The 15,385-nt window shown below is 44.3% G+C and overlaps 1 protein-coding gene across 1 annotated transcript in view; it reads left to right on the top strand.

Annotated features, from left to right (window-relative positions):
- Positions 1 to 15,385, top strand: part of ANO6 (anoctamin 6) — a 132,300-nt gene that overhangs the window by 107,871 nt on the left and 9,044 nt on the right. Inside the window, exon 19 of the mRNA XM_087723042.1 lies at positions 2,927 to 3,132. Within this exon, the coding sequence (XP_087579168.1) occupies positions 2,927 to 3,132 (206 nt within the window). The remainder of the gene's footprint in view (positions 1 to 2,926; positions 3,133 to 15,385) is intronic.

Raw genomic sequence — 15,385 nt, 5'->3', positions numbered from 1 at the left:
TAGCGTGGCAGTGGAAGATTGGACCATGTGTGGGGGCAAGATCATGAACTCTCAACTAGGTGGGGAAAACCCAGGAAGCTCAGATTTGGATTTTCCCAGATGTGCTAACATGGCTCTCTTAATAAATTGGAACTTTGAGCAATACTTTGCCTTGGACTCTGATTTAATTTTGGATGTTATTTGGAACCCTGACACTTTGCCCACCTGGATTGGAGGATTCCTGCCATTCTTTCTTGCAAATCCTTTCAAGCTGAGTCAGGTTGGATGATGACCATCTGTGGACAGCCATTTTCAGGTTCCTCCAAAGATGTTCAATAGGGTTCAAGTCATTCAGAGTTATCCCTAAGCCACACCTGTGTTGTCTTGGCTAAGTGCTAAGGATCGTTATCATGTTGGAAAGTGAACCTTCTGCGTCTGGGGTCCTGAGCACTATGGAACAGGTTTCCATTGAGGATAACCCTCTGCTTTACTCCATTCAGCTTTCCCTCTCCCAGTCCCTGCTACATGCCACCACCATGCTTCACTGTTGGAACGATATTGGGCAGGTGATGAGTGGTGCCTGGTTTCCTACAAACATGATGTTTAGAATTGAGGCTAAACAGTTCAATCTTGGTTTCATCGGATCAGAGAATCTTGTTCCTCACAGTCTGGGAGTCAGGAGTGGGTTTCAAAAATTTTTACTACCGGTTTGGTGGTTGTGGCTAGATGGAGGCATGTGACTGAGTGGGCATGGCCAACTTGATGTCACTCATGCACACTCAGTCACATGACCCTCTCATCAAGCCATGCCCACTCAAATGGTGGTAAAAAGATTTGACGGGGGGGGGGGGGGGGCCTCCAGCTTCACTGGAGCTAAGGGAGCGCCTGCAAACTACCCAGTAAGAAAAAAAGTTTTTGTCATCCCCAGCCCCCAGGAACACTCTGCAGGCTCCAGCAGGGCTGGAAAAAGGCAAAAATGCCCTCGTTTTTGCAAAAATGGGCCATTTTTCACAAAAATTGAGGCATTTTTGCCTTTTCCTAGTCCTGCTGAAGCCTGTAGAGTGCTTCTGGAGGCTGGGGAAAGGCAAAAACGCCTCAATTTTTGTGAAAAGATGTCCATTTTTTGCAAAAATGGGGGCATTTTCCCTTCCCCCCAGCACTGCTGAAGCCTGCAGAGTGCTTCTGGAGGTTGGGGAAAGGCAAAAATGCCTCTGTTGTTGCTAAGTATGACCCATCTCTGGGACCTCTCTGGGATTGGTTTGCGCACACCATTAAAAAAGGGGGGGAATTACATTTTTTCAATGAAGGTTGTTCTGCGCATGTGCAGAACAGAAAATAAAGATGACAGTCCCCAGGATACAACCGGTCACGTATCTGGCCGAGTTACTACCTATCCAACTGAACTGGTCCGAACCAGTAGGAACCCACCTCTGTTGAGAGTCCTTTAGGTGCTTTTTTGCAAACTCCAAGCAGGCTTCCGTGTGTTTTGCACTGAGGAGAGGCTTTGGTCTAGCCCAGTGCAGCTATTCTTAAGAACTATCATCCAGCTATTCTTAAGAACTATCATCCTGTCTCCAACCTTCCTTTTTTAAGGAAGGTTGTTGAGAAGGTGGTGGCACTTCAACTCTGACGGACCTTGAATGAAGCAGATTATCTAGACTCCTTTCAGTCTGGTTTCAGGCCTGGGTACAGCAAAGAAACCACTTTGGTCGCACTGACCGATGATCTCTGGTGGGCTAGGGATAGAGGACATTCCTCTATCCTGGTGCTTCTTGACCTCTCAGCGGCCTTCGATACCATCAACCATGGTATCCTTCTGCAACGGCTGGAGGAGGTGGGAGTGAGAGGCACCGTTTTATGGTGGTTCTCCTCTTACCTCTCTGACAGGTCACAGTCAGTGTTGGTCGGGGGGCAAAGATCGACCCCTAGGCCCCTTAAATGTGGTGTGCCACCTTACACCTATCCTCTGCGAGCTGCACTGGCTACCTATTGGTCTCTGGATGCAATTCAAGGTGTTGGTTATTACCTACATGGCTTAGGGCCAGCGTACCTGCGAGACCGCCTACTGCCACATACCTCCTAGCGACCGGTGAGATCCCACAGGGTGGGCCTCCTTTATATGCTGTCAGCCAGACAATATCTGCTGGCGGCTTTTTTTTTTTCATTATTTCTTTTTTCTCTTTTTTTGTAAGCCGCCTGGAGTCCCTCGGGATTGGGCGGTCTATAAATCTTATTAATAAAATTTAAAAAAGATAAAAGATAGATAGACAGACAGACAGACAGACAGACAATCATCACATTAATAATCTAAATATTCTTTTGTTGAAATATTAAATAACATGTTGGAAATGTATTGAATAAAATACTGGAAATGATTGAATAAACCTGGAACGATATGCATCATGTTGTGAATATCTCCTGTATGTTTTGATTTCGAAAGAGAGAAGTATATAGCAATAAAATACTTCAGCAGTATTTTTTTAAGAAAATATCATAATTAACAATATAATTTAACCACTGGTGGCACTTAGATGACTTCTGCTGGTCAATTCTGGTTAATAAACACAATGTAGGTCTTTTGCTGGACTGGAAAGATGTCAGAACATTCCATAAAAGACTTGGCAACTCCATCCCTAAAGCTAGCCAGAAACGTAATGTATTGCATGAACTTTCATTACTGAAAGTTAAGCTCAACTCAAAAACTTTTTAAAAAAATTAGCAATAAGAATCTTTTAATTGTTGCCTTGATTTTTGATAGTTACAAATTGTTAATAAATGTATCTAAAGAAGCATACCAGATTGTTGGGTTCAATTGGTTCACGTTTATTAGGAACCAACGGATTTTGGCTGATCTTGAATAGCTACAGTTTTGGCTGATACAATATTTGAAAACAGATAAAGCACTACTGTTTCATCAACAATATAATAATATATTCATTATTTCCAGTTATACAATTTGGATTCGTAACATTATTTGTGACATCATTCCCATTGGCACCCCTTCTGGCCCTTATCAACAATTTATTGGAAATTCATGTGGATGCTTGGAAGATTACCACACAGTATAGGCGCATGGTTTCCCAAAAAGCCCAACATATAGGGGCATGGCAACCTATCATGCAAGGAATAGCCATTCTGGCTGTGATAACCAATGTAAGTACATTTTACAACAATCATTACCTGTTTACATTACAACGATTTGTACTTCTTAATAATTAAGTTGATAGATATTATAAAAATCAAACCATGATTAAACAGTAGTTGGACTGGAGAGACTCGGATTCAGGTTCACTCTCAGCCACCAAAACTCATGGCATAACTTGATCCTCAGTCAGCCAGTCTCTCCCGCCCTCCCTCCCTCCCCCTCCCCCCCTCTCTTTCTCTCTATCTCTCTCTCTCTCCAATCCATTCCACAGATATATTTTTTGTAGTAATAAAATGAAGTAGACCCTAGAAATAAAATGAAGGAGATCTTACCAGTAGAAAAAATATGGGATTTAAATCTAACCTCAGTTAATAGATCTTCATTCAAAAGACATCATATGCAACGAACAGAATCTTTAGTCATCCTTCCCTAAATTCTAGACAAGTAGTCTGGATCAAATGCATTCATGTGTTGTCCTTTTGATTAAGAACCATGAGAGACTTAAGGTGTCTTTGTAATATTTGACTTATCACAAATGTAAAAGCTGAGCGCACTACAAACAGGTTTCAGTAGACAGCCCAATCACTAACTTTGCATTAGAATCTGGGGGTACTTATTTAGCCAAACATTTAAAATCAAAACCCCAAACTACTATCTATTATATTATTATTGGTGTAAGAGAGTGAAAAATAATCCCATTATTAAAAACCATCAATCTCCTCTGTTAAATTCATGTTCTTTTCACTGCACAAATTTGTTGGAAATGGTAGTTTAATAACTATTCCTGACAGTTGTCTGTAACCTTTTTCATGCTCAAATGCAACTCCATATGCAGCATATTGAATTTATCTAGACAGGAAGCTACCAAAGCATGAAATACTGTGACCAGGAAAGATTGCAGCTAACAGAAAAAAGTTATTGGATACCTATTATGTCAAGAGACCATCTGGATGCCTTGAAAGAGACATACTAGAAGCTCTCCTAAATAATTTCCTGGGCACAGAGATATATGAGATATGCCACTTGAGTGCAAAGTGCTTGGAAGGGTATCGGCTGAGAGAAAGCAAATTATCAAGATTCATTTCACTCTGGTTTCAGACCAGAAATTTGGAGACCTATTTGTCCTGCTAAATAACTGCTTCAAGCAGGTCTTTCTGAATGTATTGGCAGATTATAATAGTTGGTCGCAGAGGCAGCCAGATATTTAAATCGGTTTTGGCATATTTGTCCCACTATTGAGTCTGAGGACCAGAGGTGAGTTACTACTGGTTCGCACTGGTTCAGGTAGTGGTTTGTTGGCCTGGGTCACAGAACTGGCATGGATTGCCGGTATGGATTTTTGTCCTTTTTTAATGTTCTGCACATGCACAGAAAATTTTACAAGCAACTGCGCACGCACATCAGGAACGCACAAGAGTGAAGCGAGCAGCAAACTGGCAGTAATGCCGGCAGCAACCCATCCCTGCCAAGGACAAATAAACAGATGAGAGTGTTAAAAATATTGTCACAGGATATAAGCTATAGATTCAAGAGTTCAAAACCCAAATCTCCCTACTTTAATAGTGAACTAAAGATTCTTTCATAAAATTAATAAGAATTGTATTATATTTTAAAATACTTTGTAGATATACCTATAGGCATTCCACAGAAATGAGAGCCAATTTGGTGTAGTGGTTATGACATAGTCTAGAATTCTGCTCCAGTCTTAGACACAAAGACGCCTTGGGCCAATCACTCATTCCCAGCCCTAGGAAAAATGCAATGGCCAAACACTTCTGAAAAATCTTGTCAAGAAAACTGGAGGGAGTCTCTGAGAATTGGATATGATGAATGGAAGAAAAGAAGAAGAAAATCCACATAAAGTGTGTAATATACCAAGATTTTAAAATTACTGAAATATAAGGATAGCTCCTTATATCTTTTGTTCATATTTAAAACGCTTGCCTGAAATATCACACAGGATAACAACGACAACATACTTAGTATATCCATTACAAACAAAAAATGATGATTGGTTAATACATTTGTGAAAGACTTTTTGCAACGGAATTTATTTCTGTCTAATTTCATCCAATATCCTTTGCATCATTTCCTGGGATATTTATTTTCTCTAAGCAATTATACTGTATAAAGTAGTCCCTCATAACTGCTTTACTGGCATCCCATACTGTTGTTAAGCTTGTCCCTTTTCCGAAATTATACTCAAAGTATTCCTGCAGTTTCTTTTTGCAGTCTTTTGCAATCCATTCCTTTTGTAGAATCGCTTCATTTAATCTCCATTTGAAATTCGAGCTCTTTCCTCTTAAAACCAAAAGCATAGGATTAGGGTCAGAGAAAGATTTGGGCAGAATGTCCACTTTCAGAATTTTATTTCATACATTTTTAGATATCCATATACTGTCAATCCTTGAAAAAGATGTATGTCTTTCAGAGAAGAAAATATATTCTCTGGCATCTCCATTTTTATATCTTCGTGAATCTATTAGCGCTAGATTATCCATCATCTAAAAGAAGGTCTTACTGTATTTTTGGAGTATAAGATGTACCTTCCCCCTAAAAGAGCATGGAAATGTTGGTGCGTCTTATATACTGAATACAGCCATTTTTGGCCTCCTGAAGCCCCATCCCCGCACCCCATTTTTGTGAAAAAAGGCCCGTTTTTTGCAAAAACAGAGGCTTTTTTGCCTTTCCTCAGCCCCAGCAGGCTTCAGCAGGACTGGGGCAAGGCAAAAATGCCCATTTTTGTGAAAAATGGGCAGTTTTTCACAAAAACTGAGACTTTTTTCCTTGCCCTATCCCTACTGAAGCCTGCAGAGGGCTGCTGTGGGCCGCGGGAAGGCAAAAACTTTTTTTTCTTAGTTACCTCTTAGAAATCTTGGTGCATCTTATACACCGGTACATCATATAGGCCGAAAAATACGGTAGATAATTTACCCTCTGAGGGTTTAACCCCTTTTGTTGATTTTCTATCCAAAGCTGGTGTAGTCATTCTATTCCAATGCCCCAACATAAGCCAGTTTCCATACAAGAAAGGCAGTAACTGATCCATTAAATGATCAAAAAAATTGTTTCTATCATCATTTGGCCTGTATATGCTCACCACTATTGATTTTATCCCATTAAGTTCTATTTTCACTGCTACAAATCTACCATGTTCATCTGCTATAAGTAGCTTAGGTGTGAATTGGGATTTTATATATAAAAACTCCATTAATCTTTTTTATACTAGCTAATATAAATTCTTCTCCTAATCATTTATTTATCAAATATTTCTTGTCTTGTTTCTTAATATGTGTTTCCTGAAGACAGACTTATATCAGGATTAAGTTTCCTCAAATAGTGAAACAGTTTTTTACGCTTAGATGGGGAAAATTTGTGAAAGACTTTTTATCTATTTGTAAGCCTCCTATAAGATGCAGTGGCTCAGTGGCTAAGATGCTGAGCTTGTCGATCAGAAAGGTTGGCAGTTCAGCAGTTCAAATCCATAGCGAAGTGAGCTCCTGTTACTTTTCCCGGCTTCGGCCAACCTAGCAGTTTGAAAGCATGTAAAAATGCAAGTAGAAAAATAGGAACCACCTTTGGTGGGAAGGTTGTTACAACCTTTGATGGGAAGGCATTCTGTGCACCTTCAGCATTTAGTCATGCTGGCCATATGACCACAGAGATGCCTTCGGGCAGTGCTGGCTCTTCGGCTTTGAAATGGAGATGAGCACCACCCCATAGAGTCAGGAACAACTAATACATATGTACAAAGGGAACATTTACCTTTACCTTTAAGCCTCCTAAAGTCACTTCTAGGTGAGATGGGTGGCATATAATTTTATTAAATAAATAAATAAATAAATACATCTGTCATTACTTAGTTATATGAATATCCTGCTGCTTTCCTAAAATATTTATACAGAGCTAGAGCCAATGGTGGGATTCAAATAATTTAACAACCAGTTCTCATGGGAGCAAGGAGGGAGAGGAAACTGGGTGAACCCTGCCAGAAAGGGTCCCTCGAGGAGTCCCCACCAGTGGATCCCCTCAGGAGGTGTGGGCTTGTGCAGACAGGGCCAGAGCCTCTTCCACTTGCCCTCTCCTCAGCATTCCTCTTCCAACACCTGAATGCTGGCAGGCACCTGGCCACTTTGCAGGCCCAGGGAGGGTGGGAGTTTGAAGAGCAACTCTTCAAATCTTGGGGGATGGAGAAGGGTCCCAGAATCGGAAACCTGAACTGGCTCTTTATCAGGCTCACCCATCTCATTTGCAAATGGGCCGTGAGCAGCCGGGCATGGGGCAAGCAGAGAGGTTTCCCGGGAGATGCAGCAAATGAGCAGTGTGTGCCAGCTGCCCCCTGCCTTCCTCTGCCTGCTAACTCTTTCCTGAGTTATCAGGCAGAGGAAAGACTGATCACAACCAGATGAGGTGGGTGTTAAATCATCACAGCTGGGTCAGGACGGGTGTGCAGGAACGAGGCTGGCAAAGGAGTGTGGGGCCTGGATTTCCCCACTTCCAGAGAGGTACTGGGCCAGGAAACAGGCCAGGTCACCAAGCCACGCCAAGCCCAGGGCTGTAAGGTACAGGGCTCTGCTGCGAAGATAAAATGTTTGGCCTGGCCTCTGACAGGAAGGCAGCATTCCCCTCCAGTAGACAGCCTGGCTTCCTGCCCTGCTTGCTCAGTTAAGAGAGATCCCCGCGGCACCCCAGATGCCCTCGCTGCCCCCAAGCATTTCTTTGCTAACCCAATTTCCAGCTCCATCATGTTTCTCCATTGCATTTCTCACCGTCGTGTACAGGGAAACCAAAGTTTGTGGGACTTATAGAAAAGTTCAATCAATTCCAACTTTGTGAGATCTTTTTTTTTCCACAAGAAGTTGGAATTGATTCATTAAACTTTTTTTAGCCCACAAACATTTCTTTGCACATGATGGTGAGAAACACGATGGAGAAAGATGATGGAACTGTAAATCAGGTTAGCGAAGAAATGCTTGAGGGAAGTGAGGGCATCTGGGTGCCAGGTGCTGAAAAAGGCCCCTCTCTCTCCAGCAGCTTCCCAAGCCTCCCAGAGCATCTACTGGCACTTAAACATGGTGTCAGGGTTCCAAGTAATACCCCCAACAAAAGAAGTTCCATTTTATTAGACCTGAAAGCCATCTTTTACCTTTTTTGTATTTCGGGACTGCCACATTTTCTGCTGTGGGAAAAGGGGAGGGGGATTTATATAGCGTATGGGTGATGCAGGGGTGGGTTTCGACCGGTTCGCACCGGTCCCTGCGATCCGGTTGGTCGCCAAACCCGGAAGTAAGTAACTTCCGGGAACGGCGACGCCCCCCCTGCGCCCGCGCGCGCCCGCACACCCGCGCCCGCTCCTTACCCGGTTTTTACGAATTCTGCGCTTTCCACGCATGCGCAGAACGCATACAGCGCCTGCGCGATCCTCCAGGAGCAGCTGGAGCATCGCGCAGACGCTAGTATGCATGTGCGCGCTGCGTGCGTGCGCACGCGCTGCGTGCGTGCGAAAGGATGTTGTGTGCATGCGTGTGCGTGCCGCGTGCGTGCGCAAGGACGCTGCGTGCGTGCGCAAGGACGCTGCGTGCGTGCGCAAGGACGCTGCGTGCGTGCGCAAGGACGCCGCCGGCCTCGTTCCAACCGATCCGGTTGGAACGGGGCGAGAAACCCACCCCTGGGGTGATGTGTAGCCATAACAACATTCTTTCTCAGAAAGTCAAGGTGTCAGGGCTGCTTCACTTAATAACCAAGAAATAAACCACTCAACTCTCTTTTGCAGAATTAAGTGTACTTTTACTGGCTATAAGTAAATAGAAACTAAGCAAAGCTGGATCTGAGACAAAAGCGAGCGCAAGCATAGATATCAATGTATGACCCATTCCCCTCCCTTTGGTAATCCCAGCCCATAGTCCAATCCAATTACTCCACAAGTGTCATGTGGGAGACATCTTCAAAAATCATCATCAGGTTGGTATACTGGACAGTTGGCCTTGGCGGGAAACTCCTCTCCCTGCCACAGGTGCAGTAGATGGTGAGAACAACTCCCTTTTTACAGTCCTCCTGTACAGATTATTTCCCACACCCAAATACCATGCTCCCCCTCCCCGTTTCAATGGCAGCTGAAAAGCAAGCAGCAAAACAGAGGCTGACATCCGGCCCTCCTTCGGGAAAAGGACATCATCCCTGCAGAAACAAAAGAAAACAGACAAACAGACAAACAACATAACACAAGAGAAAGGGGAAAAGGGACAAAATCAATCAAGGTCAAGGCTTGTCGGGGTAGGTAGAGTAGAATTTACGTAGAAGCCAAGGAGCCTGCACATGGGACTTATCGACCCATTCAGCATGTAAGGGAAGAAAATGCTTCCATGAAACAAGATACTGAACGTGGTTTCTTTGTTTTCTAGAGTCCAAAATTTCTTTAATCTCAAAATGTTGCTCTCCCTCAATCAGAAAAGGGGCAGGTGGGGGCACGCAATGGAGAAGTGTGTTCCAGTTTCAGAAGGTTGACATGAAACACTGGTAGACACAGTTCAGATACTTAGGCAACTCCAGATGTACCAACACAGGGTTTATGACTTTCACAATCGGGAATGGGCCGCATACTTGGGACCCAGTTTCTTAGACTTCTGCGAGGTCTGGAGAAATTTGGTAGACAAATACACTCAATCACCAACTTTATAATCCCTTGGCATCTTTCTCTTCTTATCAGCCTGTTTCTTATGAGTCCGATGAGCAGCATCCAGTGCTCAGTACGCCAAGGGCCAGATTTCTTGGAATTGGTCACTCCACTCGGAGAGGGACAGAACTTGTGTTTTTTCCCGTGGGATGGGTACAAAAACATGACCAAACACTATTTTGAATGGGTAAATCCCGTGCTGCTGTGCACTGAGTTGTTATAAGCTACCTCAGCATGAGGCAACAACTCTACCTAATTATTCTGCTGGTAATTGATGAAACATCGGAGGTACTGCTCCAAAATGGAATTAGTCCTTTCACAAGCTCCATTAGTTTGTGGATGGTGGGTGGAGCTTAGGCCCTGGGCAGAGCTTATCAACTTCAAAAATTCCTTCCAAAATAAGGAGGTAAATTGGACTCCTCTATCAGAGATGATGCGGTCTGGCACACCATGTAGACGATATACATGTGTAATGAACAACTTAGCCAAGGATTTATAGCAGATGGGATCTTGGAACAAGTAATAAAATGAACCTGTTTGGAAAACAAGTCTGTAACGACCCAAATTACAGTATTTCCTTGACTCTCCAGTAATTCAACAATGAAGTCCATAGATATTTCTTTCCAAGGTGCCTCAGGATGGGCCACTCATTGGAGCAAACTCTGGGGTTTCCCCGGTGGTTGTTTTGTGGCAGCACATGTGGGGCAACTGGCCACATAAGGCTCAATGTCCTTCTTTAATGAGGGCCACTAAAACTGTCTTTTAGCAATAGCAGTTAGATTTATATACCGCTTCATAGGGCTTTCAGCCCTCTCTAAGCGGTTTACAAAGTCAGCATATTGCCCCCAACAACAATCCGGGTCCTCATTTTACCCACCTTGGAAGGATGGAAGGCTGAGTCAACCCTGAGCCAGTGAGATTTGAACAGCCGAACTGCAGAACTGCAGTCAGCTGAAGTAGCCTGCAGTGCTGCATTTAACCACTGCACCACCTCGGCTCATCTTTTAATGAGATGCAGGGTTTTCACAAAACCAAAGTAACCAGTCATGCGTGAATTGTGGCACGTTGAAGAACCAGACTCCTAATGGTTGTGGGAACATACAATTTAGCCCCAATCCAAGCCAGACCATCTTTTATGGTACATTCATCTAAATGTTGGTTAAATCATTCATCAGATTCAAGGCCCTTCTTGAGTTTAGTAACGAGGTCCTTTGTGACCTCCAAATGGGAACTGGTCTGGCTTCTGGTAACCACCGGAGCAGCGAGGCTTTTCGCTGGAATGACTGGGTGGACTACACTAAGCTTTGAGCTGTCATATTGAGGAAGCCAGGACAAAGCATCAGCCATAAAGTTTTTTCCTCCTGGGATATACTTCAAAGTGAAATTGAACCTATTGAAATGTTGTGCCATCTCATTTGTTTAGGAGATAATTTCCAGGGAGTCTTTAACGCCTCTAAATTTTTATGATCAGTCCACACCTCAAAAGGGTGTTTAGCTCCCTCCAAGAAATGTTGCCATGTCATCAAGGCCCACCTGACTGCAAAAACCTCCTTTTCCCATATAGCCCATTGCCTCTCTGTCTCAGTTAGCTTTCGAGAAGTGTAGGCGCAGGGTTGTAATTCCATCAGCATTTGCTTGTGGCAACACCGCCCCCACTGCAACATCACTAGCATCCGCCTGGACCACAAATGGTGAATCCATGTCCGGGTGTTTTAAAACTGGTTCAGCTGCAAAAATTTCTCGAATGCAGGTTGACATTCCATAGTCCAATTCAAGGGTTTGCCCGGTCTAGGTTTGGCCTCCCACTTTGATTTTAGGAGGTTCGTAATTGGGAGGGCAATTCTGGCGAATGAAGGAATAAATTGACGATATAAATTGGCAAAACTCAAGAAACTTTGCAATTGTTTACGGGTGCGGGGGCTGCCCATTCAGTGACCGCTTGGACCTTTGCTGGGTCCATCTCTATACTATTGTGGGAGATGCGATATCCCAGGTAATCCACCCTCTCCTGATGAAATTCGCATTTAGACAACTTAGCATATAGTTCTGCTGCTCGTAGTTTTTTCAGCACTGAACGGACTAGCTTCACGTGTTCTTCACGTGTTTCCGTGTAAATAAGGATATCATCAAGATAGACCATCACACCTTTGTAAAAATGGTCATGCAAAACTTCATTAATTAATTCCATGAAAACGGCTGACGCCCCCTGTAGTCCAAATGGCAGCACGCAGAATTGAAAACAACCAAGAGGGCAGTTGAATGCAGTTTTCCACTCATCCCCTTCTTTAATTCTGACTCGGTAATAGGCCTCTCGCAGATCTAACTTTGTAAAGAATTTTCCTTTACCCATCTGGGCCAACATGTCCTTCATTAACGGTAATGGGTAGAGGTTCTGGATACACACCGTGTTCAAATTCTTATAATTAACACACAAATGAAAGGAGCCACCTTTTTTTCTCTGAACAAGACAGGAGCAGCAACTTGGGGCCTAGCGGGTTCAATGAATCCCCTCTTCAAATTTTTGTCAATAAATTTCCTTAATTCATCCATTTCCCTAGGGGTCATTGAATAAATCTGAGGCTTGGGGAGTTTCACCCCAGGGAGAATATCAATGCTGTAGTCAGTGGCCCGGTGTGAGGGTAATTTATCAGAAGACTTCTCACTGAAAACATCTTTCAAGTCCCAGTACTCTTTCGGGATTTTCTCCTCCCTCTCAATTTTTTCTTGCCCTCTGGCTACCAGGTTGGGGTCTGCATTATTTAGTTTGGGAGCCGCTCCTTCTCTCTCAGGGGGCGTAGCAGACCGGATGCGTAACCAACCCTTCTTCCAATTTATGTGTGGGTTCCATTTACGCACCCAGGGCAATCCTAATATAAGGGGCCGGTCCATTCCTGTGGCCACAATAAAACTTATTGTCTCTTGGTGGGTTCCCATCCACATATCAATAGGCTCAGTTACAAAAAGAGCAGGGCTCCCTCCCGCAAGTGAACCATCCAGCTGTCAAAAAGCAATTGGGACTTTTAGAGTTTTAAGTTTCAAACCCAGTTTTTCTACTATTTCTGGGCTCACAATGCAGCATGTGCATCCGGAATCTAAAAGGGACAGCATTTTTTCTTGTGCGCCAGAAGAGGGCACCCTTAGCTCAACTGGAATAGTCATGGGTCCTGATAGGGAACTTACCAGGTGTCCGTCATCAGAATCGGTTTCGCTTTCTTCCGAAGAGCAGGGAGAATCCTCCTCCCTCTCAACAGGGCGGAAACACTGAGAAGGATCCTCCCCCTTCATGGTAGGTTCTCTTCTCTTGCTGGGAGGTTTTTCCAGCCTTTTCTCTCTCAGAGGAGGGGGCTTTTGGGTCATCTTGGTGCGGCAATTTGTGGCGTGATGCCCCTCCTTCCCACAGCGGAAACACACAAAGGGTTTTGGTTTGCTTGCAGACCCACTTTTCCCTCCTTTTGGGGCTCCTGGGGGGGGTTGGCAGGTGGGGGCTTCTCGCTCTCACTATCTTCCTGGTAATTCTCCCTGGCTAAGTAAATTTCCACATCATACCAGGGTTGCAGTCTACAGGGGGGGGGGTGTTCCGGTTCACGCAGTGCTGGTAAATTTCTTTGTTTAACCCCTCAATTAAATGGTCTAACAATGCTTCTTCAGACCAACCCCTCATAAAGGCTGATAGCTCACGGAATTCTTGTATATAATCAGCTACTGGTCTCTGGGTAAGAGTTTTAAATTTGATTCTTGCTTTACGCTCTGTGAGTAGATCATCAAAGCACTTTCTCAGGGTGGCCATAACTCCATTATAGTCTCAGGGCGGCCATAAATCCATTATAGTCTCTCAAGCCCACCATCCATGCCACTGCCGTATTTTCCAAAGCAATAACTCTTACCTTCGCTTCATCATTAGCCAGTTCATCCCCATACATTTTCATGTAATTCCATACTTGAATGACGAAAATCCTAGATCCTTTGATTCCCCCCCATATTTTACATTTAAAGGAGGAACTTTAGCCATCCGGCATCTGTGGGGGGCTCCCCCTCCTCTTGAGATGTTTCTAACTGCAGTGATTGGGGTCAGAGCTGGGTCATCTTGCTCAGTTCCCCCCTCGCCCCCCCAGCTTCTCTTGGGTCAAACAAAGTCTCTGTATACTTCCCCTCTGTTTCCTGGAGATTGGCTTCTCTCTCCAGTCCACTCTCATGGGCTCAGCGCCTCTCCCAGGCCCCTTCAAAGAGTTTCATCACCTGGGACATCATAAGGTTCTCCTCTTCAGAGTCACGCCAGTCAGCCGCTGGTTGTCTGGGTCTCCTCATATTAATTCCAGACAGAGGTTCTTCAGGGTCATCTTTCTGTCCCACTCCCCATGTCCATCTGGGCCGAACGGATCGTTCTTCCAAGTGCAGGCCAGCCATTTGCTCCATCTCTAAAGGGCAGGAGGATGTAGCTGCTCCCATATCTTCTTGATCTCTGCCTTGGTGGGACATCTTTTAGGTTTTGGGTGCACCCCCCTCGGAAGGTGTCAGCTCCGGGATGGGTACGAGATGAGATCCAGCTTAATGTCAAGTCTGCTTCACTTAATAACCAAGAAAGAAACCACTCAACTCCATTTTGCAGAATTAAGTGTACTTTTATTGGCTATAAGTAAATAGAAACTAAGCAAAGCTGGATCTGAGACAAAAGCAAGCGCAAGCATAGATATCAATGTATGACCCATTCCCCTCCCCTTGGTAACCCCAGCCCATAGTCCAATCCAATTACTCCACAAGTGTCATGTGGGAGACATCTTCAAAAATCATCATCAGGTTGGTATGCCGGACAGTTGGCCTTGGCAGGAAACTCCTCTCCCTGCCACATGCGCGAGAGAACAACTCCTTTTTTACAGTCCTCCTGTACAGATTATTTCCCACACCCAAATACCATGTCCCCCCTCCCCGTTTCAATGGTAGCCAAAAAGCAAGCAGCAAAACAGAGGCTGACATCAGGTGTCTTTGTGCCTGCACCTGGACCGATGTGGATGGGAGGAATCTTCCTTCATGGCAATGAATGATTGGACCATGTAATAGACTTGTGGGTGTTGGAGCAGGCTCTTGAACTTTCAATTGGGTGAAAAAACTTGGAAGCTTTCAGATTTGGGTTTTCCCAGATGTAATAGCAATAGCAATAGCAGTTAGACTTATATGCCGCTTCATAGGGCTTTCAGCCCTCTCTAAGCGGTTTACAGAGTCAGCATATTGCCCCCAACAATCCGGGTCCTCATTTTACCCACCTCGGAAGGATGGAAGGCTGTCAACCTTGAGCCGGTGAGATTTGAACAGCCGAACTGCAGAACTGCAGTCAGCTGAAGTAGCCTGCAGTGCTGCACTCTAACCACTGCGCCACCTCGGCTCTCTTCCCAATATGACATCTCTAATAAAATGGAACTTTGAGGAAACTCAAACCTTGGAGTTTTCTTTTGTTGGGGGTGTTACTCGGAACCCTGATAATCATATTGACACATCTGGGAAAACCCAAATCTGAAAATTTTCAGGTTTTCCCCACCCAAATGAAAGTTCAAGTCCCTGCCCAGCACCCACATGTCCATCACATGATCTGATCA

The sequence above is a fragment of the Thamnophis sirtalis genome, unplaced genomic scaffold, assembly GCF_051295495.1.
Source record: "Thamnophis sirtalis isolate CommonGarterSnake01/CBP01778 unplaced genomic scaffold, rThaSir2_p1.2 scaffold_9, whole genome shotgun sequence".
NCBI classification, from domain to species: domain Eukaryota; kingdom Metazoa; phylum Chordata; class Lepidosauria; order Squamata; family Natricidae; genus Thamnophis; species Thamnophis sirtalis.
Note: the sequence above shows the minus strand (reverse complement) of the source record. Positions and strands in the feature narration are given on the sequence as shown.